Below are 26,458 nucleotides of genomic sequence, written 5' to 3'. Positions count from 1 at the left end.
TGGGTATGTGACCTCAACAAGGCAAAGAATATATGAGGTTTTGTTTAGTGTGAACCCTCAGTGTTTTCCCACCTCCTGCATAGTGCTATACATGGAGGTCATGGTTAATATTTGTTTTTTAGCATACAGCACTATGTTGTCAGCATGCAGCAAGACTATGTGTGTCTTTCCCCATGCCCTGAAACCTTTGTAGGCATGTCTGTGCCACAGCAGTCTCCCCAGTGGTTTGAGGCAAATGAAAATAAATCAGGGGCTGCAATGGTCACTCGTCTGTAATGGGAACAGTGCAGACATTATACAGTTAATACAGATCTGTCAGGATCTTTAGACAAAGGATTATGAAAGTTAAGGGAATGCAAAGGCGGCACAAGAAATAAAGGAAACAACAGAAAGTAGCAGGCAGGTGAAAACCAGAATGGAATGTATGGGGAAGGCTGATATCGGGCCTGTGGAGGCAGAACAGAAGGAAAGGACAGGTCAGAGATATGTGGCTAACTAATAGGAAACCAGGAAGAGTTGGGTCAGCAGATCTGGAGTAGCTTATGTAGTGCCAGTAAGATGGAAGAAGTTGCCCTTGTAGGGTTTCCCACTGCTGAGATCTTTTTCAACGTTTGGAGTTCCCTTGCACATTTCTTTTGTTTCCCTGTCTTTCTCCCAATTCCTTTGCCTTTGCTCTCACCTTGTTACTCATTTAACTTGCACTTGTGGATCCCCTCTATGATCATGGAGACTGCTGGTGTTCTGCATATATGTCAGCTGCTTTTGCTCCCAAGTCTGCGTAGGATTCCAGTAACTCATTGGGGTCGTCAACTGTCATCGGAGTATCAGGTGTGCTTTGTGATTGAGTGTACTAAAAAATGGGCCCCAAAAGCTGTGAGTAAGAGCTTAATGTGTGTTCCTAATCTTTCAATAAAGAGCTGCATATGTGAGAAACCTATATTTGAGCCCTATGCTCTTATTGTCAGTATTGATAAGAGAGATCAGTTGCTAAACCGCTCTGTCAGTGGACGGCGTTGTAGACTTAGGCAAAACCACAATCGTGGCCAAGTCGGCTTCCAGGGGGAAGGAGCCCTTCTTAATCGCCTCCGCATAGAGATCCCGCAGCCGCGGGACCAGGCTATCCCTATAGGTGGCATAGAATTCTTGGGGGAAGCCGTCGGGTCCCGGGGTCTTCCCAGCGGACGTACGCCCTATCGCTTCCCCAATTTCTTCAAGGGAAATAGGGGCCTCCAGGCTCTCCCATTCACCCGGCCTAAGCTGGGTGAGTCGCACGTTACTAGGCGCGAGCAGAGTGGCCAGAGAAAGATCCGGTGCCCGAGCCCGGTAGAGCTGAGAATAGAACTGGGCGAAAGCTTCCGCTATCGCCATGGAAGAAGACTGGAGCACGCCGTCGGAGTCGGTGATCGCCGGAATGATGCGCGACGTCCTGGGATAGGTGGCCAGGCGATGTAACAGCGCGCCGTTCTTATCGCCCCATCCATACACCCTCGCCAGCGAAGATTGCCAGAGAAGCTTGGCCGCCTCGAGGGATCGCTGACGAATGTCCTCGCGAAGGAGCCGCAGCTGCCGGTTCCCAGCTGGGTCGTCGAGCTCAGAGAGAGATTGCTCCAGCCGCAGCTGTAGCTGCGTCCGGCGGTGTCGCACCACATGCGCCTTGGCTGCGCCTCTAATGGTCACCTTGCAGGCCTCCCAAAGGGTGCCCGCCGAGGAGACCGAACCCTCATTTGTGCAGTAGTACTGGGTAAGCTCAGTGCCCACCGCCTTACCAAGTGTCTTGTCTTGGAGGAACCAAGCGTTAAAGCGCCACATCGACCGGGCCGCGTGGGGTGGAGGGCCCAGACCCAGGAGGACCGGAGAGTGGTCCGAAATCCCCCTGGGGAGGATACGGACATCTTGGATGCCCCCGCAATCCGCGGGGGGGACGAAAATTGTGTCAATACGCGCGTGAGAATGGTGAGCGGCCGAGGTGTGGGTGTACTGACGTGTGTGAGGATGCCAAATCCTCCAGGCGTCGCATAGGCCCTGGGCCTCGGCCCAACCCGCCAGTTGCCCCACTCGCGCAGTGCGGGAGTCTGAAATCGGTCCCGACGAATCCAGCTGAGGGACCGAGACGGCATTAAAATCCCCTCCAAGCACAACAGTACCCAGCGGGAAGGTCTCCAACAGAGAGGCGGCGTGAGATAAAGCCTGCGACAATCCGGAGGGTGGCGCATAGAGTGACAGAAAACTGACCGGCCTACCGTCGAGTGTGCCGCAAATAGCAATCCCCGTTCCATGAGGGTCGTGGGTCGCCTGTGTAAGGACAAAGGGGAGGGAGTGGAGCAGCAGGACGGCCACCCCGCGGGAGCCACGGGAAAACCCAGAGTGCCACACCCGATCATACCCGTAGCGTGCCAGAAAGGGACATCTCTCACCAAGAAGATGGGTTTCCTGAAGCAAGAGCACATCGACCCCTACGCGCTGGGCATACTTAAGGACTGCAGTGCGCTTGAGCCTATCCAACAGGCCGTTCACGTTCCAGGACAGGATGCGCAGCTGGGCCTTGGGGGCTAGGTCTTCCATGGAAGCGGTGGACGTGAGTCGCAGCGGGGGCGGAACAATCAGGAGGGCGCCGGGAGGACACCGAGCGGTGTGGGCGCGCGGGGAGGGGACGAGGAGCATGCAAGCACCAGGGGGATAACGAATCTCATACTGAAGGGAGCCAGGGAAGGCCGGCTGAGAGCGGGCTCTAGCGGAGCGCGTGTCAGTGTCAGTGTGGAGCCACACAGTGGCGCTCGCAGGATGCTGCTGTGTGACAGGCCCAGTAAGAAACAAACCCAAACTAAAAAGAACACCCTCCCTAGGAGGAACAACCAACTAACACCCACCCCGACCCCCCACCCCCCACCCCCCACCATACACTTCGAGAAAGGAAGCATCTGTTGCCCTAACTTTAACTAACAACTACAAGGCCCCAAGCAGGAGCGCTCGGGTGTAAAGAGCGTGGTGGACCCCTCCTGAAGTACGGATGTAAGTGTTCTGTCCTAGGTTACTACATAAGAGCGGGAAACCACTGAGTCCAAGCCTGAGACTGATGCCCCCGCAGCGGGACCAGGCCGTCGAACCCCCTGCCAATACAGAGGACGAAGAAAAGTCACATGGCGGGGCTGCGGGAGAGGTCGGAGAGGTCTATGTGCGTGGGGAGGGGGGTCGGAGATGGATCCGGCAGATGCGATGGGCGGCGTTGAGAACCCCCAGCCGCTTGAGAGGATGTCCCGGATGAGGCGGCTGAGTCCCTCGGTCTCCTCCCTGACACACTCGCGGATCGTGGCCCAGCCGCCACCACGCCTCGGTGCCGCCGGGATTGCGTGCGCCTCCTGCGTCGTGGTCGCGGGAGCCTGGCAGTATCCTGGTCCGGAGGTCGTCTAGCAGGGGACACCCGCCCGGGCTGGCGCAATGGTCGTTCCTCGGTGAGCCAGGTCCATGCCGCCCGGGGAGTGTCAAAAAATAGAGTCTTGCCCTGGAAAACAACGCGGAGGCGTACCGGGAATTGGAGTTGATAGCTGAGGCCCAAGGAGCGCATCTTGTGTTTCACCTCCGTGTAAGAGCGGCGTTGCTCCTGGACCTCCCGGGTGTAATCCGGGAAGACCATGATGGTGTGGTTATTAAAGGACAAGGGGGCTTGCACCCGCGCTTCCCTCGGAATAGCGTCTCTGTCTCTGAATTTGAGGATCCGCAAAAGGAAGGGGCGCGGGGGGGCCCCCACCGGAGGCTTGGCTGCCAACGACCGGTGTGCCCTCTCCACCACGAACCAGGTTGACAAGCTGGCATCCAAGACTTGAACCACTCTTCCAGGAAGTCGTCGGTGCGGTCAGACTCGACCCCCTCCGGAAAGCCCACCAGGCGGAGGATGTTGCGGCGGGCCCGGTTTTCGGCATCCTCTGCCCGCCGATGCAGCTCCTTGGAACGGGTCGTAAGCTCCCGGACTTGGTCTTGGAGCTGTCGGATGTCGTCCTCCGCCGTCGAAATCCGCGACTCCGTCTCCGTGATGCGGGCCGTGGCATTGCGGAGGTCCTGTCGTAAGAGCGTAACGTCCACCTTCACCTCCCCAACCATCCCCTCCAGGGACGCGCGGGAGGTGTTGATAGCCTGCAGGATGGCGGCAAGGTCTTTGCTAGGAGTTGATGCCGCCTCTCCGCCCGCACCCGGTGGGTCTGGGTTCGTAAAGCGGTCGATTTTGGTCTGGTGGGACGTGGTCGTCGACTTGGCACCCCTGTCCTTGCCCATGATGGCGCCCGGGATGTGTGCGCCGGTCCTTAGGCTCGGTATGGCGGACCGCCTGCCAGTCGCGCCCTTCCGTCAAGCGACTGGCCGGTGCGGGGCCAGGGACCGGAGGGTCAAGAAGAGAGGAAGAACAGAGGCACTTCTGTCCCCCAACGGGGGGAGGCCAGGAGTCCGCCGGAAACGCCGCTGCCCCGCTCTGGTCCGGGCCGCCCTCTCACCTCACCACGGCCGCTCTGGCGCGACCCACTCCCGTAGACATCGTCAGATTAGGCGTAATCCCTGGTCCGCCACACCGCCGTCACCCGCGGTGGGCCCGCAGGTTCGCCCGGTGCAGTGGGGCCACCCCGCATTCGCCCCCGGGCCCGATCGACAGCAGGAAGGCTTTCGCGGAAAATGAGGGGTGTCTTGTAGTCAAAGTATACCTCGCCGGGCAAAGGCACTGTAGTAGTAGGAAGGCGATTGCAGGCACTTGGTAGAGTTCAACACGACGGATACCACGGTACAACAGGCTCCCAACGGAAGGAATTCGTAATCGTTACCTCAAATCCAATTACCCAGGGTTCTTTCTAAATTAAGAACTCTACCAAGTGCCTGCAATCGCCTTCCTACTACTACAGTGCCTTTGCACGGCGAGGTATACTTTGACTACAAGACACCCCTCATTTTCCGTGAAAGCCTCTGTGCATCATTGACTGACACTATTTGCCCTGAAGAAGCCCATGTTTGGGCGAAACGCGTTGGCTGTGACTGTGGTTGTACCGAACTTTGGATTAAAGAACACTTGAATTTTACAAGCCTTGTGTGGACTCTCCAATCAATTTAATACTGTATGAACACAGTGAAACCTGTATTGTGTTGCCTCTCATACCCTTGTGAATGTAAACTTATTTTATGGTCTTTCAGGCAGCTGGCCATCTGAGGTGGGCAATACCCTTACTACTGTATAGTAACATGTCTAGGTAGTGCATTCATTTATAACCTAGCTGCTTTCTTCTATAACTATTGACGTTTTGACAGATTGTTGACACGTAGATGAAACAACAGACAGCCGACACGTGTTTCGTCATTATTACGACTTTTTCAAGGCTCGAACGCAGAAGTCAATAGCGTGTAAACTCAGCTAAGTCGACGTCATTGTAGTGTATTTGTGGTGAGTACCACAGAATTACTACATTTTTAATTAGGTTGTAGAGATAGAAAGTGCCCAGATGGTCACTTGTGTTCGCGGGTAAGCAGGAAAAGCTCAGACCATTTTGCTGAGTAGGGGCCAAAGTCTCAAGCCCTTGGGAAGTATCAATCAATCAATCAATCAATCAATCAAACATTTGTAGAGCGCACTACATACCCGTGAGGGTCTCAAAGCGCTGGGGGGGGGGGGCGCTACTGATCGAACAGCCAGGTCTTAAGTAGCCTCCTGAAGGTCAGCAGGTCTTGGGTCTGTCGTAGGCTCAGTGGGAGGGTGTTCCTGGTCTTGGCGGCGAGGTGGGAGAAGGTCCTCCCGCCGGTGGTTGTTCTTCGGATGTGCGGGATGGTGGCGAGTGCGAGGTCGGCGGAGCGGAGCTGGCGGTTGGGGATCTAGAAGGAAAGCCGTTGGTTGAGGTAGGCTGGGCCGGTCTTGTGGAGTGCCTTGTGTGCGTGGATGAGGAGCTTGAAGGATATCCTCTTGTTTTTTTTTTGTTTTTTTTTTAAACCGTTTATTACAAGTCTCAAGAGTATACAAGTATGGGCCTACAACCTTCCGGCCGGCCGCTAGCAATGACAGGAACATACGACATACATTTATGGAACACGTGGCGTTGCAGAGGAGCATGCTCAGGAGGTAACAACGTCAAAAACCACATCATCCAGACCCCACTATACGGTTTCATTTTAAATTAAGAACAACAAGAAAACCACACCCACAAGGCAACCCACAATCGGAAATAGCAGCACGTGCTCCCCTAAAGGGGGGATCCCAACTATCCACAGAAGTCTAAAGAGGGGGAAGAGAGCAGAGCGAGGACTGGGGGAACCCAATGCCCGGCAGCTGGGGAACGAGTCGGCTAGGGGGATGGGACTGGCGAGGTATCAGGCAGCAACGGTGGTGCACAGATACCCCCGCGGTAGGCGTTCCAGGGGCCCCATACTTTCACCCATGTCCCAGGCTTACCCCTCGCCACATACACCACTTTTTCTCGAAACATGCACCAGTCCATGTGTTCTTTCCAGGCCGAGACCGTCGGGGGCCTCTGGGATCCCCACAGTTGAGCAATATCACGCTTGGCTATCATATATCCCAGAGTCACCCACCACGTCTGCGGCGCCGAGTAATCAGTCGGTTCCCACACATTCAACAGGCATCTCCTCGCTTCAGGCAACAGCGCCACATGCGTAACCAGTCGCAGCACCTCATGTACACCACGCCAGAACCCCTCCACCTCCGGGCACACCCACAAAATATGCAAAAAGGTCCCCAAAGCACCACACCCACGCTTACACAACCCATCTCCAGCATAGCCCATACGCAGAAGCTTTGGCCCCGTCATGTAGACCCGGTGGAGTATCTTGAGCTGGACGAAGCGAAGGCGAGCCGGTATATCCACCTCCTTCGGGGAGGCCACCGCGGAGGTCCAGTCCTCGTCGTCCAACTCCAGCCCGTCGGCAACCCAAGCCGCGCGAAGGGCAGTCAACAGGCCCGAGCGGTCATTTATCAGCTTTTTGTATATCAGTGAGATCGTGCTGTCCGGGACGTGCCCATCTAGCATTCTATCCTCCAGGGGGGAATATTCCGGGATGGAGGCAACGTCCGAGAAGACGGAACCCAGCGCATGACGGACCTGCAAATACCGAAAGTATTCACTGCCCTGCAACTGAAATTCCGTCTGCATCATATCGAACGTTTTAAATCCTCCCCTCGTCCAGAGATCCCCCACTTTACTGATACCTATTATGTCCCACTTCTCAAAGCCCTTAGAGGTCCACAGGGAGCCTAACCGCTCAGACGCGTATAGTGGTGACGCCCGGGTCAAACGGTCCTTCCACCCCATAGCTGCATTGGCTGCGTGCCACACTTGCACCATGACACGCGTGGGGCCCGTCAGACGAGCGTCGGGCGCGCTAGAATAGAGCGCTCGATTGTAGTCGCCACCTGGCAGGAGCATCTTGTCCATTTCGAATGCCGGGTTTAAGGCGGGCCCGTATAGGCCATGGTTAATTGCAGCGAGCTGGGAGGCCCAATAGTACCGTTTAATATCCGGGAGGGCAATCCCCCCGTCATACCATGGGAGCGTCAACTTCGCCAGGGCAATACGCGGCCTCCCGTCCCAGAACAGGCGGCGTTGCAGACTCTCCACCTCACGGAAGTAGCGCGCCGGGACTAAGTCCATAGTGTTCTGCAAAGCATACAGGAAACGCGGCAGAGACATCATCTTGAACAATGCCGCCCGGCCGAGCGGCGAAAGCGGCAGGCGCCGCCAGCGTGCGACATCTACCTGCAGGCGCTGGAGGGGGGGAAGGAGGTTGCGTTCATACCGGGCCTCCGGGTCCAGAGTAATGAAGACACCCAGGTACCGAAATCCCTGCGGGGCGATCTGGATCGGACAGCCCCGCGGGAGAATAGGAGCCTCCCCAGAGAGAACATACACGCACGATTTAGCCCAGTTGATGACGAGACCGGAGTTACGACCAAATGAGTGTAAAACCTCAACCAGCACTATAAGTGATTTACGTGGGGAGGCTAGGTACAGAAGGATGTCATCAGCGTATAGGGATACGCGGTCCTCATACTCGGGGGTCCAACGGAGACCACGGATGGAAGGTTCCCACCGCAGCCACTCCGCCAGGGGCTCCAAGGCAAGCGCAAAAAGAAGCGGCGATAAGGGACAGCCCTGTCGCGTGCCCCGGCCCAGCTCAAACGGGGCCGATACCCTTCCGTTCACCACCACCTGCGCCAATGGGCCCGAATACAACAATTTGACCCAGCTGATGAATCCTGGGCCAAATCCAAACTTCGCAAGCATCGCCCAGATGTATGGCCACTCATGCGTATCAAACGCCATGGTGGCGTCCAAGGACGCCAAAATGGCCGGTTCCCGTATAAATGGGACTCGCGCGAGCACCCCATGCAAACGCCGCAGGTTAAGGGCTGTGTTGCGGTGGGGAATAAAGCCGGACTGGTCCTGATGAACCAGATCTCCCACCACCCCGACCAGCCGATTGGCCAGTACCTTGGCGAGAATTTTGGGCTCCGCATTCAATAGTGAGATAGGCCGATAGGAAGTAACCCGGTCCCGAGGTCTCCCCTCCTTGTGGATCACCACGATTGTAGCCAGACGTTGGTCAAGCGGGAGGGAGCCCAGCGAGTGGGCCGCCAGGAACATTGCGCGGAGGTGGGGCACCAGTGTATCCGGTCGCAACTTATACAACTCGATAGGGATACCATTCGGGCCCATGGCCTTGCCAGAAGCGACCGAGCGTATGGCGAGGGCGATTTCGTCGGAGGTGGGAGCGGCGTCCAGCGACACCCTGTCCTCCCCGGAAAGGGACGGCAGCGCGATATCCCTGAGCAGGGCACGGGAATCCTCTTCAGAGCAAGAAGAGACCGGGGAATACACCTCGCGGAAATAATCCGCGAAACAGGAGACAATTTCTTCTGGCTCAGTTACACACACACCATTCGTTTTCTCAATCAGCGGGACCACACGATTCGCTCTCTCCTTTTTATCCAACCACGCTATCAGTTTACCAGCCTCTCTACTAAGGCCCCTGGCCGCCTCCGTGACGAGGGCCCTATAGGCCGCCTGCTTGAGTTGGAGGACATGTAGTGCAGCATCCGTCACCCCATCTTCTAGATTACCCTCCAACTCGGCTATTTCAGCCTCCACCCGGGTCACCTCCTCCCGCTCGCGCTTACGGGCGTGGGAAATAAGGGACAGGGCCTCCCCTCTGAGTACTGTTTTGAAGGCCTCCCACAGGGAGATAGCCGAAGGCACTGACCCCACATTCTCATCAAAATAGCGCTGGAGGGATTTAATCAAGTCAGCGCGAATGGTGGGGTCGCGCAGGTACCAGGAATTGATTGGGACCACCCTGCCCTCACCCCTCGGAAAGACATCGAAATGTAACAGGAGCGGGGAGTGGTCCGAGATACCCCGTGCCAAATGGCGCACCTCCCCCACCCTCCCGACATAGGCCGCCGGGACAAGGACATAATCAAGCCGGGAGAGACTACCATGGGCCCCCGAGTGGAAAGTGTACTGCAGCTGCGTGGGATGTTTTAAGCGCCAGCAGTCCACCAATCCCAGTGTGTCCAAGAGGCCGGATAGCCACGCCTGTGCCCGGGGGAGGTCCCTAGGGGGGTGACGATCCACAGTCCCAGAAACCACCGCATTGAAATCCCCCCCCACCACCAGAAGCCCCCCCGGAAGGCCAAGGAGGAGGCGCCCCAGGTCTGCAAAGGTGGTCGACTGCAGCCCCGGTGGGACGTACACTGACACAAAGACAACCACTTTGCCCTCCATTCTCCCCACCAAGACAGTGTAACGTCCCCTATCATCGTGGAGCACCTCATCAATTTCTAACGGGAGCGAGTTCTTTACCATGATACCCACACCCCTTGAGCCTGACGTGAAGCCCGAGTGGGCCACGAGGCGGTAGCCACGCCGATTCATGGCACAGAAGGAATTGCCAATAAGGTGTGTCTCCTGCAGAAAGACTACATCGGGCGAGAGTCGCTTCAAAAACTGCAGGACCACACCTCGTTTGATCCTGTCCCCCAGTCCATTAACATTCCAAGACAACAAAGTTAATTCCCTACCCCCCGTCATACACAGAAACCATCAGTCGTCCCCCCGAGAGCACCTTAGAACCAACACAAAAATAAGTTTGCCTTGTGATAATAACGAACAACACCCCATCCCTGCCCACCCACCCCAACAGAACTCCCCCCTCCCTGCACCCCTGCATGAGCCCAAACAGCCCCCCCAACGTGCAGTGTGCCTGTCGCCCCATAGATAGTTAAACTAACTAGACCCCCAGAGGAGGAGGGAGAACCCCCAAGAAACCCCACACAACCTCCATAGGAGGGGAACTTAAGCGAACAGACGTATGGTCAAAAGTGGCATCATTTTTGTCCCGAGCGAGGTCTAATATTAGTCCCTCAGTCCTGATCCGGCGAGCCCTCTCCCCCCGCCGCTCCCCCCCCCGCCCCCCCGATCCCGATCCCCAGACAGAGTATCCAGCCAGTCCCCGGCCGCTTCGGGACGATCAAAAAAGTGCGTGCGACCATCCACCTCCACTCGCAGCTTAGCTGAGAAAAGCATGGCGTATTTGAGGTTTAGGTCCCGGAGACGGCGTTTGACACCGAGGAAGCTCAGTCTCTGCTTCTGGACCGCTGGGGTGAAATCAGGATAAAAATTAATGTCCATATTGTCAAGTCTAATCGGTCCCTGTAGTCTGGAGGATTGCAGGATAGCGTCTCTGTCCCGAAAATTAAAAATCCGGGCAATGAGAGGTCTCGGAGCGGCTCTGACCTTCGGCCTTCCCCCGGGAACCCTGTGGGCCCTCTCCACAGCAAAGAATTTACTCAGCCCCCGTGGCTGGAGATGGGTAACAATCAGGTCCTCCATGAAAAGGTCCGCCGCCGCCTCCTCACGTCCCTCAGGCACCCCGATGATACGAATGTTGTTCCTCCGGACCCGACTCTCGGAGTCCTCCAGGCGGCGATCCATCAGCGCACTCGCCCGAGCAAGCCGGCGCACCTCCGTTTGTAGGGCCGCCACATCTGTCGTAAGGCCCGATGCGGTGTGGGCCAAAGAATCGACTCGGTCGTTGGTCTTGGAGAGATCGGCCCTTACCAGGCCAACATCCACGAGGACCGAGTCGATCTTCTGCGCCAGTGTATCGAAACGCTGGCCCACCGAGGCCTTCATCTCGGCGATGGCGCCCATGACATCCCGCAGAGTCAGATCCGTGGGCAGATCGGGGGCATCAGTAGGGCCCTCAGCGGACCTGTGCGGCACCTCGGGAGATCCCTTCTGGAGGGTATATCGGTCCATGCTGTTGGACTGATGGACTGCGCCACGCCGGGTCGATTTTATCTTTGCACGGTCACCATCTTGTTTCGTGGCCATGGTCCCAATCTCCCGGTCGCACCAGCCACTTCGTGAAGGGCAGTCAAGCCGGTCTACGGGCTCCGGGGGGGGGCCACCTCAGATCTGCGGGGCGGATCACAGCCGGCGGGCAGGCAGGGTCCCCCGGCGAGGCCACACCAACACACGAAGCCCCGCGACCCAACCTCGCAGAGACAGCAAGGGGGGTGCGAAAGCGAAAGTGAAAGTGCGGGGTACGCGAGCCACCAAGCCCTGCCCGCCGCTGTTGTTCACTTTGTCACTGGATCGCCCCACAGCGCAAATCCGGGGTTCGGCTAGGAGAAGGCCGCAAACCTCGATCGGTGCTCAAGCCGGTGTCCGAGGTCCAATTTGGAAGCGGAAAACGGGTGCCACCTCAGCTCAGGCTCACCAACACAGTCCCCTCATCTGGGACAGGATATGTTCAGGATAATCGTAGGAGGTCGCGGAGGTCCTCGGGAGCCTCGCACCTATGCGGCCATCTTGGTTGCGCGCTAGGCTCCTCCGGATATCCTCTTGTTGACGGGCAGCCAGTGCAGGTTTCTCAGGTGGGGGGTGATGTGGCCGTGGCGTGGTAGGTCGAGGATCAGTCGTGCTGAGGCGTTTTGGATGCGTTGCAGTCGTTTGATGAGCTTGGTCGGGGCTCCCGCGTAGAGGGCGTCTCCGTAGTCGAGTCTGCTGCTGACGAGGGCCTGGGAGACTGTTCTTCTTGTATCTGTCGGGATCCACCTGTGGATCTTGCGGAGCATGCGGAGGGTGTTGAAGCAGGAGGAGGAGACGGCGTTGACTTGCTTGGTTATGAAGAGCGTTGAGTCAAGGATGATTCCCAGGTTGCGTGCATGGTCGGTGGGTGTCGGAGCTGCCCCTAGTGCTGTCGTCCACCAGGAGTCGACCCAGGCTGAAGGGTTGGAGCCGAGGATAAGGACCTCCATTTTGTCCGTGTTCAGCTTCAGTCAGCTGGTCTTCATCCAGTCGGTGACGGCCTTCATTCCTTCGTGGAGGTTGGCTTTGGCGGTGATGGGGTCCTTGGTGAGGGAGAGAATCAGTTGAGTATCGTCTGCGTAGGAGATTATGTTGAGGTCGTGCTGTCGGGCGACGTGTGCGAGTGGAGCCATGTAAATGTTGAACAGTGTCGGGCTGAGGGAGGAACCCTGGAGTGCGCCGCAGATGTTCTCGGAGGCTTCGGATTGGAATGGGGGAAGGCGGACGCTCTGGGTTCTACTGGAGAGGAAGGAGGTGGTCCATTCCAGGGCTTTGTCTTGGATTCCTACGGCGTGGAGGCGTGCGCGTAGTGTGCGGTGGCAGACGGTGTCGAAGGCGGCGGAGAGATCCAGGAGGATGAGGGACGCGGTCTCACCGTTGTCCAGCAGTGTCCTGATGTCTTCGGTGGCGGCGATGAGGGCGGCCTCGGAGCTGTGGTTGCTGTGGAACCCTGACTGGGAAGGGTCCAGGATTCTGTTTTCTTTGAGGTATCGGGTTAGCTGTCTGTTGACGATCTTCTCGATGACGTTGGCCGGGAACAGGAGCAGCGAGATGGGACGGAAGTTCTCGAGGTCTCTAGGGTCTGCCTTGGGTTTTTTGAGTAGGGCGTTGATCTCGGCATGCTTCCAGCTCTCTGGGAAGGTCGCGGTCTTGAGGGAGAGATTGATGACATTGCGCAGGTGGGGTGCAATGGAGCTGCTGGCTTTGTTGAAGATGTGGTGCGGGAATGGGTCTGACGGGGAGCCGGAGTGGATTGTGCTCATGATGTTGATGTTGTCATCGATGCTCATGCTGGTCCAGGTTAGCAGGGGGTCGTGGTCGATGGTGTCTGTTGTGTTGCTGTGTGTAGGGGCTGTCTGGGTGTTGAAGCTGTCGTGGATGTCTGCTATCTTGCAGTGGAAGAAAGTGGCGAGGAAGTCACACAGGGCTAGCGACGGCGGGATGTCGGTGTTGGAGCTGGGGTTGGAGAGTTCCTTTACGATGTTGAAGAGCTCCTTGCTATTGTGTGCGTTGTTGTCGAGGCGGTCTTTGAAGGAGGTCCTCTTGACAGTCTTGATGAGGTGATGGTGGTTGCGGGTGGCGTCCTTATGGGCTACGTGGCTGTCTGGAGTTTGTTCGCTGTGCCATTTCTTCTCTAGTTTCCGGCAGGCTCACTTGGAGGCTAGGAGTTCTGGGGTGAACCAGCTGGCCCTCTTGCTGTTGTCTCTGTGGGAGGGTTTCTTCAGCGGGGCGAGGGTGTTGGTGCAGTCATCGATCCAGCGCCTGAGGCTGTGGGCAGCGTCGTCGGTGTTGGAGGGATCGGTGGGTGGGCTGAAAGCGAGGTTTGCGTGTAGTTGGTCTTCGGTGATTTTTCTCCAGCAGCGGCGAGGGATCTTTTGGATGCAGCGGTGTGTGGTGGGTTTCTGGTAGGAGAAGTGGATGCAGCAGTGGTCGGTCCAGAGGAGTTCGGTGGTGTGGCTGAAGGCGACGTGGGGGCTTGCGGAGAAGATGGGGTCAAGCGTGTGGCCGGCGGAGTGGGTAGGCATTGTGACGAGTTGCCTCAGTCCGAGGTTGGCGAGGTTATCGATCAGGGTTGTCGAGTTGCTGTCATTGTTGTTCTCCAGGTGAAAGTTCAGGTCTCTGAGGAGGATGTAGTCGGTGGAGGTCAGGGCAATCTTCCTTCGCAATCCCATATAGCACGGCTTCCCGCCTATGCTCAAGTCGTATGCTTTGATTGTATCCCAGTACCATCTGGCAGACCAGAGTAGTCTCTCATTATTACTCCTCAACTTGTCTTCTAAATCCCCCAGCTTTTCTTCATGCTTTCTAGAAAGTTCTTTAGATCATCTATATGTTGTATGTCCACAGTTGATGTGCCTTTCAGATCTCATATTTTCTGCACACATTAATTAAATGGTCTCTGATCTTATCCAAGTTTTGCAGAGGAGACTGTTGTACACTGCCAATTTTTTCAGTGAATGTTTTATTTCCATCTTTTATCAACCTCTTCAGGCTTGAAGTGGTGGGTATATGCCCCATCTCCTGCCTGGGTCCTGAACGTGTGAGGCTTCTTTGCCAGTTCTTCCCTAATCATGTTATGGGATCAAGTCTGTGACTGTACCTGCCCACTTCTGGGCTTTAGAATATTATGACCTAACACTGCTCATATGTTGGTAACGCTCTGTGCATTCCAGCACTGCTACTGTACAGAGGCTCAGAGGTTCCTGGTATTGCCAGTTGTATGATTCTACAATAATAAATCTAGGAATGCCTCAGCACTTGTGAGTAATCCTCCTACTATTATGCCTGAAAACCACTGGTCCATTTGTGTTGTACAAGAGACAGTTAGTAAGTTAGCGTTAGACTCACTAGCACTGCCTCCCTTACGACAGTGCCGGGCCCCAAAGAAGAGTCACCAGTAAGATTCAGCAATCAGCCCAATGTACCAAGAATCTGTTCCTTATTCAGCGTCTCAGGCAGGCCTCATAATATTCCCACTGCAATCCAGTCTCCACCCTGAGGTGCCCTAAACCTCTGTCCTATACACTTTAATGTGCTCTCTCCATCAGGTTTCACCAGACCGGCAACATACGCCCTCCAGAGCAGCTCACATGCTGTGACAAAAAGACGGTTCAGTGTGAGTGGTGAACAACTGAACCCACTACATGTTGGTCCGTCTCCTGGGGCATCTCCTACATCACGAAGGACCCTGCTTGCTCTTCTGATGTACGATGTGGTCACAATTCCATGCAGTTCCTGTTGCTGCTCCCCTCCGCTGGCTTTGGTCCTCTAATGCTCCTTCTTGCTACAAAGCCCCTAATATCGGAACAGGCCATCATCACCAAAAGGATGTGGCCTGTTGTCAGTGCATTGCAGCAAGGGAACAGAGGCTGTAAGTACTCGCTAAAACCTCTACCGTTTCATAATTCAGCAATCTTTCTGGGATGAACTCTTCCTCATTAATCTCACTTACTTTTTAAATGAAGACTTACACAAGCGTAAGGGGCACTTAGTCGCAAAATTAAATGGGTCGAAACACCTTTGTTATATTTTAATGAGATAATTTCTAAATGTCCTCTCCAAACTTCAGCATAAGATGTTCTGATTCATATTTGTGTAGAAAAACATGAGTTAAAAATAAAGTGTGTTTGTAACTAAATTTCAAGGTGGCGTCATCATTCCTACCCCGTATCACAAATTATCCTTCAACAGAACTAAGAAGAGCTGGGTGGTTCTTGTGAACAGTGAGCATACATTGAACAGTCCCTACTTAAAAACGTTCTTGCAGGAATTATATGATTCCCACAAATATGAAGACCCAAACATAGTTAGGAGGCTTCATACTGACATGCAGGGGTTTTTTAGATAGATTTGTTTTCTTCCATCCTTACACCACTATGGGCTAATCCCATTTTTTTTACCAGGGTATGAAAATAGGATATTAGACAAATGGTGGAGAGAAGGAAGAAATAACCTTTAGACACATGCATGATATCCAATTAACAGAGCGTTTTGAGGTTTGTAAAGGATACTTTGGATTCATCAAAATATAACGTTTACACATTAGCAACTAAGGTTCTGGGTAAGATATTTGGCCAGCAAGAAGAAATGATTGGGCAGTATCTACCCTCATGATTGTCTAGTGGGGGTCACCTGAACGGGTGCTCTCCATCTTATGGGAACTTTTAGATAGGGATAATGAGACACAGAAACACAGTGTGAAAGAATGGCTACGGGATATTCATAAAAAATTAGAGATGACGAATTGAGGCACAATCTCAGAGAGAGAATAGCTACTTCATGCTGGTGTGCACAAATCAACAAATTTGCCTACAAACTGCTACATGTGGTGCCCTGAAAGGACAGAGATTTACTTAAAAAATAATCAGGAGGTGAGTGTGTCAATTCATAATCGCTGTGGGATAAAATGATTAAACCCTTTTCTAAAGAATCGCTGGTGCTAATTGTGGTACACTAGTTAGCAAATTGGACTTTCTGACTTACAATTGCACTATTACATGACACCAGCTAATCCCCTTTAATGAAAAGCTAACTAATAACTACTGTGTCTAGCTCAAAGAAGGATCCAGTATGCGGCTAATTTGTCTACCATAGGTTTACGGTGCTGAGATTTTTTCACCAGATTATTTTTTCAGGCAGTTACTTTGATTATTTTGTCTTATATAAAATGACTGTTTCACAAAAAGTATCGGTTTTAAACCGTTACATTTCACTTAGGGGTGCAAACCGAGCTGCACTCCCGCACGACTGGGAGATCTGAATTAGTAGGATCAGGATGAGTGTACATTTATATATAGTAGGGTGGACTTTCCACAGCTGTAAATTTTGTTTCAGTAGAAGGGAAATGGTTGTTCCCAGGAGAATGGAAGAGGGCGGGCATTGGGAACATTATGAACACTAACAGAGGTTAACTTCATAGGTAATTGCCAACCATTCCAATGTCTTTTTCCTACCTATTGCCCCAGTTATTTTACTAGCAAAAATTGAGTTATACCTCCAAAAATTGGAGAATTCTCAGTTAACACTGAACCCTGGACGAAACCCCTTGACTTTAAAAGGTCTGTAGAACAAATGTAATCCTAAGAAAAAATTGGACATATAAGATTTTTTTTTTTAAATCACAATAAATATGTTTTTGCTTTTCTGGCTCCTTGATATTAGGAGTTTCTTATTACTATAGTCTTCTATTTTGTAGAATGTTCTTTGTAGTAATAATACCATGATTAACTCTTAACTACAGTGGAGGGTGTTTATTTGTTTCTTTACGCCAAATCACTTCTTGTCGGAGTAATACACGCAGGGCTTAGCTATCAGAACGGTAGACAGTGATTCAATGAACATTTTTGGTTCACCTCTGTTTAGGAATAGGTGAGCTTGTCTGTAAATGTAGCTTAAGTATAGTGATCGTGGCACTTTGTACCTGCTCTTCCACCTCTAACTGGACAGCAAATTAGTCACATATCCAATCCCCATTTACCAACCTCATCTTCTTCAATGCCTATACAGCTCAACATCTTCAGCTACTAAATGATCTATGATTTTTGAATTGATGTTATTTAATGAATTCAAGTTTTAACTTTTTTATTTGTGATCCATGACGAAGAATTTTAATATTTTCTAGCTAAGGTAGGTCATAGAGCATTGACTTAACAACTGTACATAAAACAGTGTGAGCCCCTTATTGAAGAGGATATTTTGATGCTGCATATTTATCTAGATAGCACATTATTACATTTTCTGTTATATGTTTGTAAGTTATGAATAAATAAACATTCCTGCTTTGAATAGCCCATTAATCCTTTAAATATGTTGAACACTATTGTGTATTTTATTTAAAGCACATTTTCTACATGTAATCATAAAAAAAGAATAATTAAAAACGAAATCCAAACTTTGCCTTTCGGTTTCTTTGTTTGGTGGCTCCTTACCAGAGATGGCCAGTAATGGAAAAAATGCAGGCATTAGAACAGAGGGACAGTATAACTGGCCAAAAGTCTTGTAAAGAGAGAGCAGAGAATTGCTGGATTGACACTGTGTAGAATTAAATAAACACTCAACCTGTGGGGTAACGAACATGCAGATTCGAGAAAAGACGGGTTGGTAGCTATTTAAACACTGCATAACCCCAAGCGTCTCACCACTTGTAACTAATTTGGTTACATTCTTACAACTGTACTTGTTTTACTAGAATTCATGGAATATGTGGTTATGCATTGTTGCTCGAAATCTTAAACAAAGTTAACATTACCTCATAGCTATAGGTTTAAGGTACTGACCTCATCACGGGTTGCATTGTGGTTAATAACTGTCCTAAAATGGTCTAATGATCACAAGTTTACGTTATGCATACATTAGACTTATCACAATCCACATCATCCATTCACATAACTTAGAAAACGTCACAATACAGTTGGAAATACCAATCTACACATCCAACAGTCTTAAATCACTTAGTGAGATCCTTATAGTTAAAGAGGCTGTGTGCACCTTTCGGGGCAGTCCTTTTAGGTGGAGATGAAGGGTTTTTTGTGCATATGATGGGAGCTAGTAAATGCCAGGGTACACAAACACAGCTGTGACCTTTGTGGTTGTATATATATGTGCAACAACACACCTCATTATACCTTAGCAGAATGTCCCTAGAACCACTAGGTGGGACTGCTGCTTTACAACCATTGTACTGATGTGGCAAGATACACAAACTGTGAGTGTGCGCCAGGCTGCTTCACTCGTGGACCCATTATCGGTTAGGGTCAGGGTCAAATAGACCCGATGCCCAGCTCATGAATATGCAAATGAACCATGCTTGCAGCCTCGCATCCTGTATCAACATCGACAAGAAAGAAGATGGGTTAAGCCTGTGGAATGAGGTGGAGTAACAAGAGACTCGGCTCAGTAGCTTATTTCCAGTATCATGATGGGTATAAACTCAAAGGTTTTAGAAAAACAACATAGGTTACACAAGTACACATTGTGGATGGCTGTTCCAGTTTTGAGTAAGTATACATCAGGAGAACAAAAATTTTAAATAATTCATAGCAGAACAAAATAATGTATTCAGAACAAAATAAGATATTCATTTCACAAATGACTGCCCAGAAGTCACCAGTTAGTTTTAAAAAGTATTTACTGATCACTATAAATCATCATCAAACATTTATGCAGTTCACGAATCAGGGTAAAAAGAAAATGTCTTCAAACAACGATAATCATTCAAAGGTTATACAATAATTAACACTGGCTAAAAGGAGCTTCATCTTCATTAACTCGTCAGTAAATATAACAATATTGAAAAAAAATCTTTATAAACTTAGCATTATGATGGAGCGCAAGGGTGCTCTTTCGTTTGTAGGGGTGCATTATGATCACGGATAGTCCACATCCACATATGTATTCCTTTGTCGTGATAACATTTGGTTATTCGATCGTATTTAGCAATAACATGTGAAATTATAATGATAGAAATGTTCGTGCTATGCAAAAAAATAACGTGGCCTTTGCGTTCCGAATAATGTAATCATTAGTAGTTGCCTGCATTTGCTTAATGAAGTTGCTCATACATGATGTAATGCATTAGATTTAAATGTGAACCATATTAAAGTTGCACACAGATGTGACTAATTGTGCTTAACGTATAGTTGCTTGATGCATTCGATGTGCTTATGTAACATGAGTAAGAAAGGCCCAATTTAAGTGTTCACCAATGCGTGTATTTGAAGAACCTATGTGTTTCATTCTTATGTTGGCCAATTTCTGTGGGCCTGAAATGTATTTTCCCTGGAAGCTCTCAGACAAAGATTTGCTAGTGAAATTCATGTGCATGTTGAATTTGTTCTGTTCTCACTTTTCTGTTGCAGGTGGAGAGTCGTCTTTGTTAGTTAGAATAACGCCTTTGGTTTTAGGAGTTAGGCTCGGGAAGGAGATGATACTGTGTAAAGAACGCTGATAATTGGGAGACGGTGTTTTTTCTCACTGAGGGAGGCCTGGGAATCAGGGTCATCGAGCCAGGAGCTGGAAGTCGACTCAAATGGAAAATCACCTTTGAGAAGTGTCCAGGAAAGTGAGGTGATCTGTGGGCGTGTTCTACGTTTTTGTGTTTTCTATTATGGACAGTGCTCCGGGGTGGAGTCCGGAGAGGAGGTGAGGAGATCGAAAGAGAGTGACGGAGCATCCTAGAACGAGCTCTGTAGCTTTGGCTACTTGACCTATACAACGTGAGTGTACTTGTTAGGAAGTCTTCACGAGCTGACACCTTTTCCTGACCTTGCCTGGGTCACGGTAGTGGTAGTGTAGGGACAGACTAATGCTTTTTATTCATTCACCACAGATAAAGTCTGATCTTGACGTGGGGGCAATCATTGCCTGTGTTCTACTTTTGGAATTTGTTATTCTGTTTGTGATTCATTGCATTAAACTAGCTCATAGGTTTGGGTTTGGATTAGTTCCCATGTATTTCTACAACCTCGTTATGAGGTGTTTGTACATCCAGTTGTTTTTGGCTTTTTAATAAACCCACTAACTTGGATTTCGGAGTCTGTGATTCTTCAGAGTCATGGTTCTTATAAATTGTAGTTTGCTTTAATGAGTTATTTCTCTCCTCAACACTTCTCAGCAGGTAACAAAGGTCCATTGACCAAGAGTTCCACAGTAAATTGGTAGGAAGGAACTCGGCCCTAACAATTAGAAAGCATTAATGCTAAGGTAATATCAAACCATCATAGTCAAACATATGGCTCATTTCTTGCAGGCAATGCCCATAAATGTGGTCGTTTTACTTAACAGTTGTTGGACCGCAGCGCATAAACCAAACTGCACAGAATCTGCTTTAAATTATTTCTTGCTCAGCTGGTCAAAAGGCACAGGAAGATACAAACCATAAAAATTGCACAGCCATAATTCGTCGCACATTCAAAGAGACTTTAACAGATGTTGCACTTTCCAATTTGGGCGATCAGGCAAACCTGTGCTAATAATGGTATATTCGGAGCAATAGCAATAAGTATGTCCCCTGCACCTCCCCTTGCTGGAGCTTTGCTCATCTATTGACATGTCGTATTTAGTTCTAGTAGGAGATGATAGGCAACTGCATCGCCCGTCAGGCGGATTGATATGATCTTAAAAAATATTTCGTCAAGTTCCTGCAGACCACAAAAATGTAAAGATAATAGAGCCATAGGCTGATGGTTACAACATGTGGAGGAGCGTCACCTTTATGCTCTCCGGTTGGGTGATAAGTAGATCAGCCTGGTTGAGAGGCCCTCCATCTGCTCATGAGGTCATTCTCAGCACAAGAGGTCAGACTGTTTCAGTTGAACAGTCACTTGATGTCTAGACAAAGTGAGGTGGGGGAGGAATAAGGGGTAGCAAACATTTCAAATATTCAGGGAGTTGTTGGCTGCTGGGTGAAATTTAAAATATAAAAGACATGTGACAGGCAAAAGAAAGGCATTTTAAAGACAAAAGTCAAAATCGATGTAGACTGTAGTATTACAGAATGCTGCATGAAAAGCCCGAGATATGAGAAGGTTGCATGAGGCAGGAGGCCTTAATAACGTTTTATAATTCTCACACTAAGGATGAGACAAGACGGAGGTCCACAAAGCACACTACTGTATACATTGGGCATCAGGTTAATATTGCAAGAGACAATGCACATGTAGCATAGTTTAATTGAATTAAAAAGGATCTGATTGATGCACTAGTAAATAAACAACACTTCTCCTTACTTGGACAGTTCTCCTCGTCGCTTCCATCTTTGCAGTCCTTGTCCCCATCACACCGGAAAGCGCTGGGAATACATTGCCCATTGTTGCACTCAGTCAGACCCTGACTATGACATGCTGAGGATAGAAGACGGGGTCCAGTTAGAAAGGTGAATGAACAATCAACTATATTTTACTTTCATTTTCTCTTTATTATAAGGACAATATTGTGACCCTTCTTCCCATTTTGTCTCTCCTGCCTTCAAGGAAGCTTTAAGAAAAGAAAAATAATGTTGTACTTCCTTTATGTTGAAAAGCACTTTTGTTACAATTAGAAAGGTGTTAATATTATTTACAATTAAATATGTGCTATTTAGTTTGATTTTCTTGTACATATGTATTGGTGAGACCTTCTGGTCAAAAGACACTTATGCAGGGTTTCCATAGGACTGTATGTCAGAAACCATAAAGGGCCTTATTAAGAGTCTGGCAGTCCACGGATTGGCAGACTCGGGGGAGGGGGGGGGGGCACAGTGTTGGCGGTCTCCCGACCTCTGCCTTACAACCAGGGCGGTCAGGTCGCCCTGGGCCCACAGCAATCTTCAGGGATCAGAGAGGCCCTGCCAAGCATATTGTGAGTTTCCTCACTGCCACACTTTCCATGGCGGTGTGTCCGCCATGAAAAGTGTGGCGTTGAGGAAATAAAGGGGGCCCTACAGGGCCCCCTTGTATCTCACGCCATGTGGATGCACACGGGGGCACCACATGTGCCCCCGTGTGTGCATGCACACCAGTACCTGCACGGCATGGACTACAGCAGTCCATGCCTTGCAGGTACTGCCTTTTACGTTCCTATTGCGGTGCCTATTTCATAGGCACCGCCCTGCGAACGCCAAAGAACCATTGCCAGGCAGGTGGGTTTGGTGGTGCTGAAGCAAGGCGGTCCTGCACCGCCAAACTCTTAATAAGGCCCATGGTCCTAATCTAGTGCATTCCTTTTACAAATCCTTTTTCAGGTGTGACAGTCACATTGGCTGAATTTAACTAAACCACGTATACAAGTCCTATAATACACCAATGTAGTACACAGACGTAAGGCCCTGTTCACAAGGAATCCTCGTGATATGGTGTTGTCACCACTGTCTTGTAGGTTCCAATAGAAGAGATACAGATTAACTTAACTGCAGTTATTGCGACACGCTGTCCCATCCCAGCAGCCCCATAGCGCCCTTAAGTATCATGAATTGCCTCCCTTCATAGTAGTGTAGGTGGGAACGAAATGCTAGAAGTAACAGCCTAAAGCAACACACGCTATTGTTTTTTGTTGTGAGCACATTAACCTACAAGTCTTCCACTTAGTGAACATCAAGTTGGAGAATGCAGGCCAATGAACGCTGGCGCCAACGAATGCCAAAGCTGACAAAGGCGATGCATCAGGTGTGATACCAAATCCAGGCTCTGGACGGGAAAAAGAAGTTCTTACCTTTCCTAAAATGTTAGGAAATGTAAATATTTCTAATATCATGGTCAGCATGATGGATTTCTGGGGGTGAGAAAATGCGGCTGCAGTAGTGTTTCTTCTCTGTTTGCTGGGACCAGTATTGGAAAGAGGCTCCTGAAAGGAGGAATGCCGGAGGAGAATAAAAAGAGGAAGAGCAGACCCCCGCCAGGAGAGCTTGGACAGGGGAGCAGGAGAGATGAGTTGTCAAAACGTTGGGAGAGGGGTAATATTTCTGTTCGTGTGTCTTTGCTGGTCCTTACATAATTTGTAGGATGAGTGATTTTCTATAATTAAGTAAATATTTTGTGGCTTGAAATCTATTGTTTCATTAGATATTCTCTTTCTATTTGTTCTGCATATCCACGTTGAGTAGGGTCGGAGCTGTGTGCCAGGGGTTAGAATAATACTTTTCCAGTAATATTTGTTAAAGTTGATGGTCTGTTACCCAATGTCTACTTAACTTTGGTTATTTATCACTTTGGATCCCCCACCTTCACTCTGTCACCTCATAGGAGCAGTGGTAACATGAGTAATGGACATCTTTATCCAAGTGTATTCTTTCCCCTGAGTTTCCTCCTTTGTTTTGCAAGGCTGTGTGCTCGCCGCATGCTGCTGTCTTTCCATTCCAAGATTTGAGCAAAACCACTTTGGGGAAGTTAGCAATCTGGTGCTTTTATACTTTGCGATTTGCTGGAAGCTGGATAAGTAACAAGGCCTGTGTCCTGACATGAACTACGCTGGACAGATCCAGCTCCAAGCTACATGTATGTCGCTTCTCTGAGTGAATGTTTTATCCTTTTGAGCTGGGAGAGACTGCCGTCATTTGCGTTGCTGCTCGGGGAGCTCTCTTTTGGGGGGTTCACTTTTCTGTCATTCCTGGCACAAAAGTGCTTTCGACTCATGTTGTATCTATCGATCATCTTTCGAGGCTTAGCATATGCTATACTTTGACCACCAAGAAGTGGTCTTATAACGCATTGCGTGATACTTAGACTTCTCTGTTTGATATTTTGCTCTTGCAGTGAAATTAAACCAACCTCATTAGAAAACATAGTAAAAAGACTGAACAATAAAAGAAGACTGTATGATGCAGGTTTCAGTAAACCGCCCAGCGGCAAAGCAAAGTTGTCATAGGACCCAGTGCAGGCAAGGCTAATGGGTCCTCTTACTGCTGAACAGCTGGTGACATACAATAATAAACAGTGTTCAGTGGAGATGTAAGGTCTCAGAGCCCAGGTGCCACTGCACCTGCTGCACCACTGCCAGCTACGCTCATGCTATCAGCCACATTCCGAGTAAGAAGGTTATCATGATTTGGCAGTAACAAGATTTTTCGGCCAAACTGACATCAGAAGTAATGCGGGAACAGGACACTAAACATTTTTGTCCATGAATTCGTGCATGGGAAAAACAAGAGGGAATCAGCGTGTAAACATGAATTCCTATAGTTGTAACCCTTTCCACAGGGATAATCTCAGTATCAAAATCCCATAATGTGTAACTAATGAGGAACATGAACACTGCTTGAGAGAATCATTAGTTGGGGCTACCTATGTTTGGGAAGGCTCTTCCTGTAGATGTGACAGAACTGTAAAAACAAGCATTTGCAATGCAATCAGTCTCGCCTTTGGGACCTTATATGTATTTAGCTGTGCAGCACATTAGCCTGGGTGCTGAAACATCTACTGTTCTTTAACATGGAGGGAAAGCAAGCACCAAACAGCGTGACATGCCAGGTATGGGAACACATGGAGAGAAATATTGCCTTTCAGCGGGAAATGGAATAGTCCAAAGCTCTGTTTTTACTATAAAAGCAGTGCCCTCGGTGACATATCACTGAAAATACAAGATTTGAAAAAAACTATTATTGTCTACGGGTGCTCGTGGAAGACAATTTCTATGGACTGGAATCTAGAGAATGCTAAAGTGATTCTGGTATTTTACTAACCTCTGCTGGTCGTTTTCTATCAAGAAAGTTAAATAGAGGCAGTTGCCAGAAAAGTTAAAAAAAAAGAAAGTCCCTCAGCAGAAAGCAATTCTGGTATTTTACTGAGCTCTACTGGTCGTTTTCTATCAAGATATTTAAACAGAGGCAGTAGAACAAGCGGAAAGAAATTCTGGTATTTTACTGACCTCTACTGGTCGTTTTCTATCAAGAAAGTTAAATAGAGGGGGAGGAGCCAAGATGGCGGACGGACAGGACGTCTGAGCTCCCGGCTCCGCAGCCCGTCTGCTGTTTACATGACATCCTGATCTTTAATCCTGCCTACGGCGCGAGCAAATGTAACCACGAATGTGCTGATACTTTCCGCATTCCTCCGATGTCCCCGCCGGCTTTTTTGGTCGAGGATTCATAGAGTTTGCCGACTTTGGACTTTGCCCACGCACTCTGGCCCGACCACCGCCACCGGACACCGCTTATCACGTACGGTGAGACGACCTGGGGCTGGACCGGCGCCTGGGGAAATGTGACCGGAGGTGGAGTGGGCGGCTTGGCGGAGCCTTCTTCGCGACGGAGAGAATTCCTGTATGATTGGGTCCGGGCTGGCGAACCTTCCTTTGTCCTGCTACCAGCGGTCAGAGCGGTATCCGTTTTAGAGCGCCCACCACCCGCATTGCAATACAGCCGAGGGCTCTCCCATCGTGTGAGCTCCGTATAGCGAGCAGTAACTCTTCTTGCCTTAACTACTATTCCTCCGTCCTATGGAGACGCCCTCACCCCTCCGATGTGGGCTAACTGCAAACATGGTGGCGGTGCCGGTCTGCCTCGCCGGAAAGACGGAAGCCTCCATATCCCTGACGCAAGCTTCCCTGCCTACTGTCGAGCTGGAGGGTGTCCCGGTGGCGCCTTTACATACTGCCGACATGCGGAAGCGGGGAGCAGACCTGACCTATGGTGATATCCTTCTAGCCCTGGAAGACTTGAGGGCGACATGGTGCCAAAACACTCGAGAACTGGAGCGGAAGATCGATGCCGCTATGCCATCCAGGGAACTACTGCGGTTGTCTGACCCCCCAATGCCTCTCATTCCCTTCGAGGCGGATACAATGTGGCGACAGGGGGATACTGTGGAACGTCCTCTCCCTGGCTACAGTGTTGAGTGTTCTTTTAATGACAAAGTTGCAGATACAAAGTTCCCTTCCACTTTACAAGCTGAAACTCTGCCTCTGCAAGTGTTGCCACGGCTTCCTCAACATCGCCGGAGTGTGTGCCGTTCTGTGGGGAAAACTGTGTTGGTCACTATCGATGTGGTGATGGTCTATGATTGGGAACTCTCGCTTCCTCTCCCTCTGCGTCTTCTATGCCGGGAGCGGCCATCTTGCTCCTTTGTTCTGCCTGAGGTACACTCCCAGCGGTGGCCATGCTTGGTGGGGTTTCAGCGTTCTGGCCAGGGCTGATGTTG

General features: G+C 50.3%; 1 protein-coding gene across 1 annotated transcript in view; it reads right to left on the bottom strand.

Annotated features, from left to right (window-relative positions):
* The window catches only part of CORIN (corin, serine peptidase), a 1,570,916-nt gene that overhangs the window by 470,985 nt on the left and 1,073,473 nt on the right, over positions 1-26,458 (bottom strand). Inside the window, exon 9 of the mRNA XM_085642146.1 lies at positions 21,578-21,691. Within this exon, the coding sequence (XP_085498272.1) occupies positions 21,578-21,691 (114 nt within the window). The remainder of the gene's footprint in view (positions 1-21,577; positions 21,692-26,458) is intronic.

Source organism: Triturus cristatus, chromosome 2_2 (genome assembly GCF_964204655.1).
Source record: "Triturus cristatus chromosome 2_2, aTriCri1.1, whole genome shotgun sequence".
Taxonomy (NCBI): Eukaryota; Metazoa; Chordata; class Amphibia; order Caudata; family Salamandridae; genus Triturus; species Triturus cristatus.
This window is presented reverse-complemented; position numbering and strand designations above follow the sequence as displayed.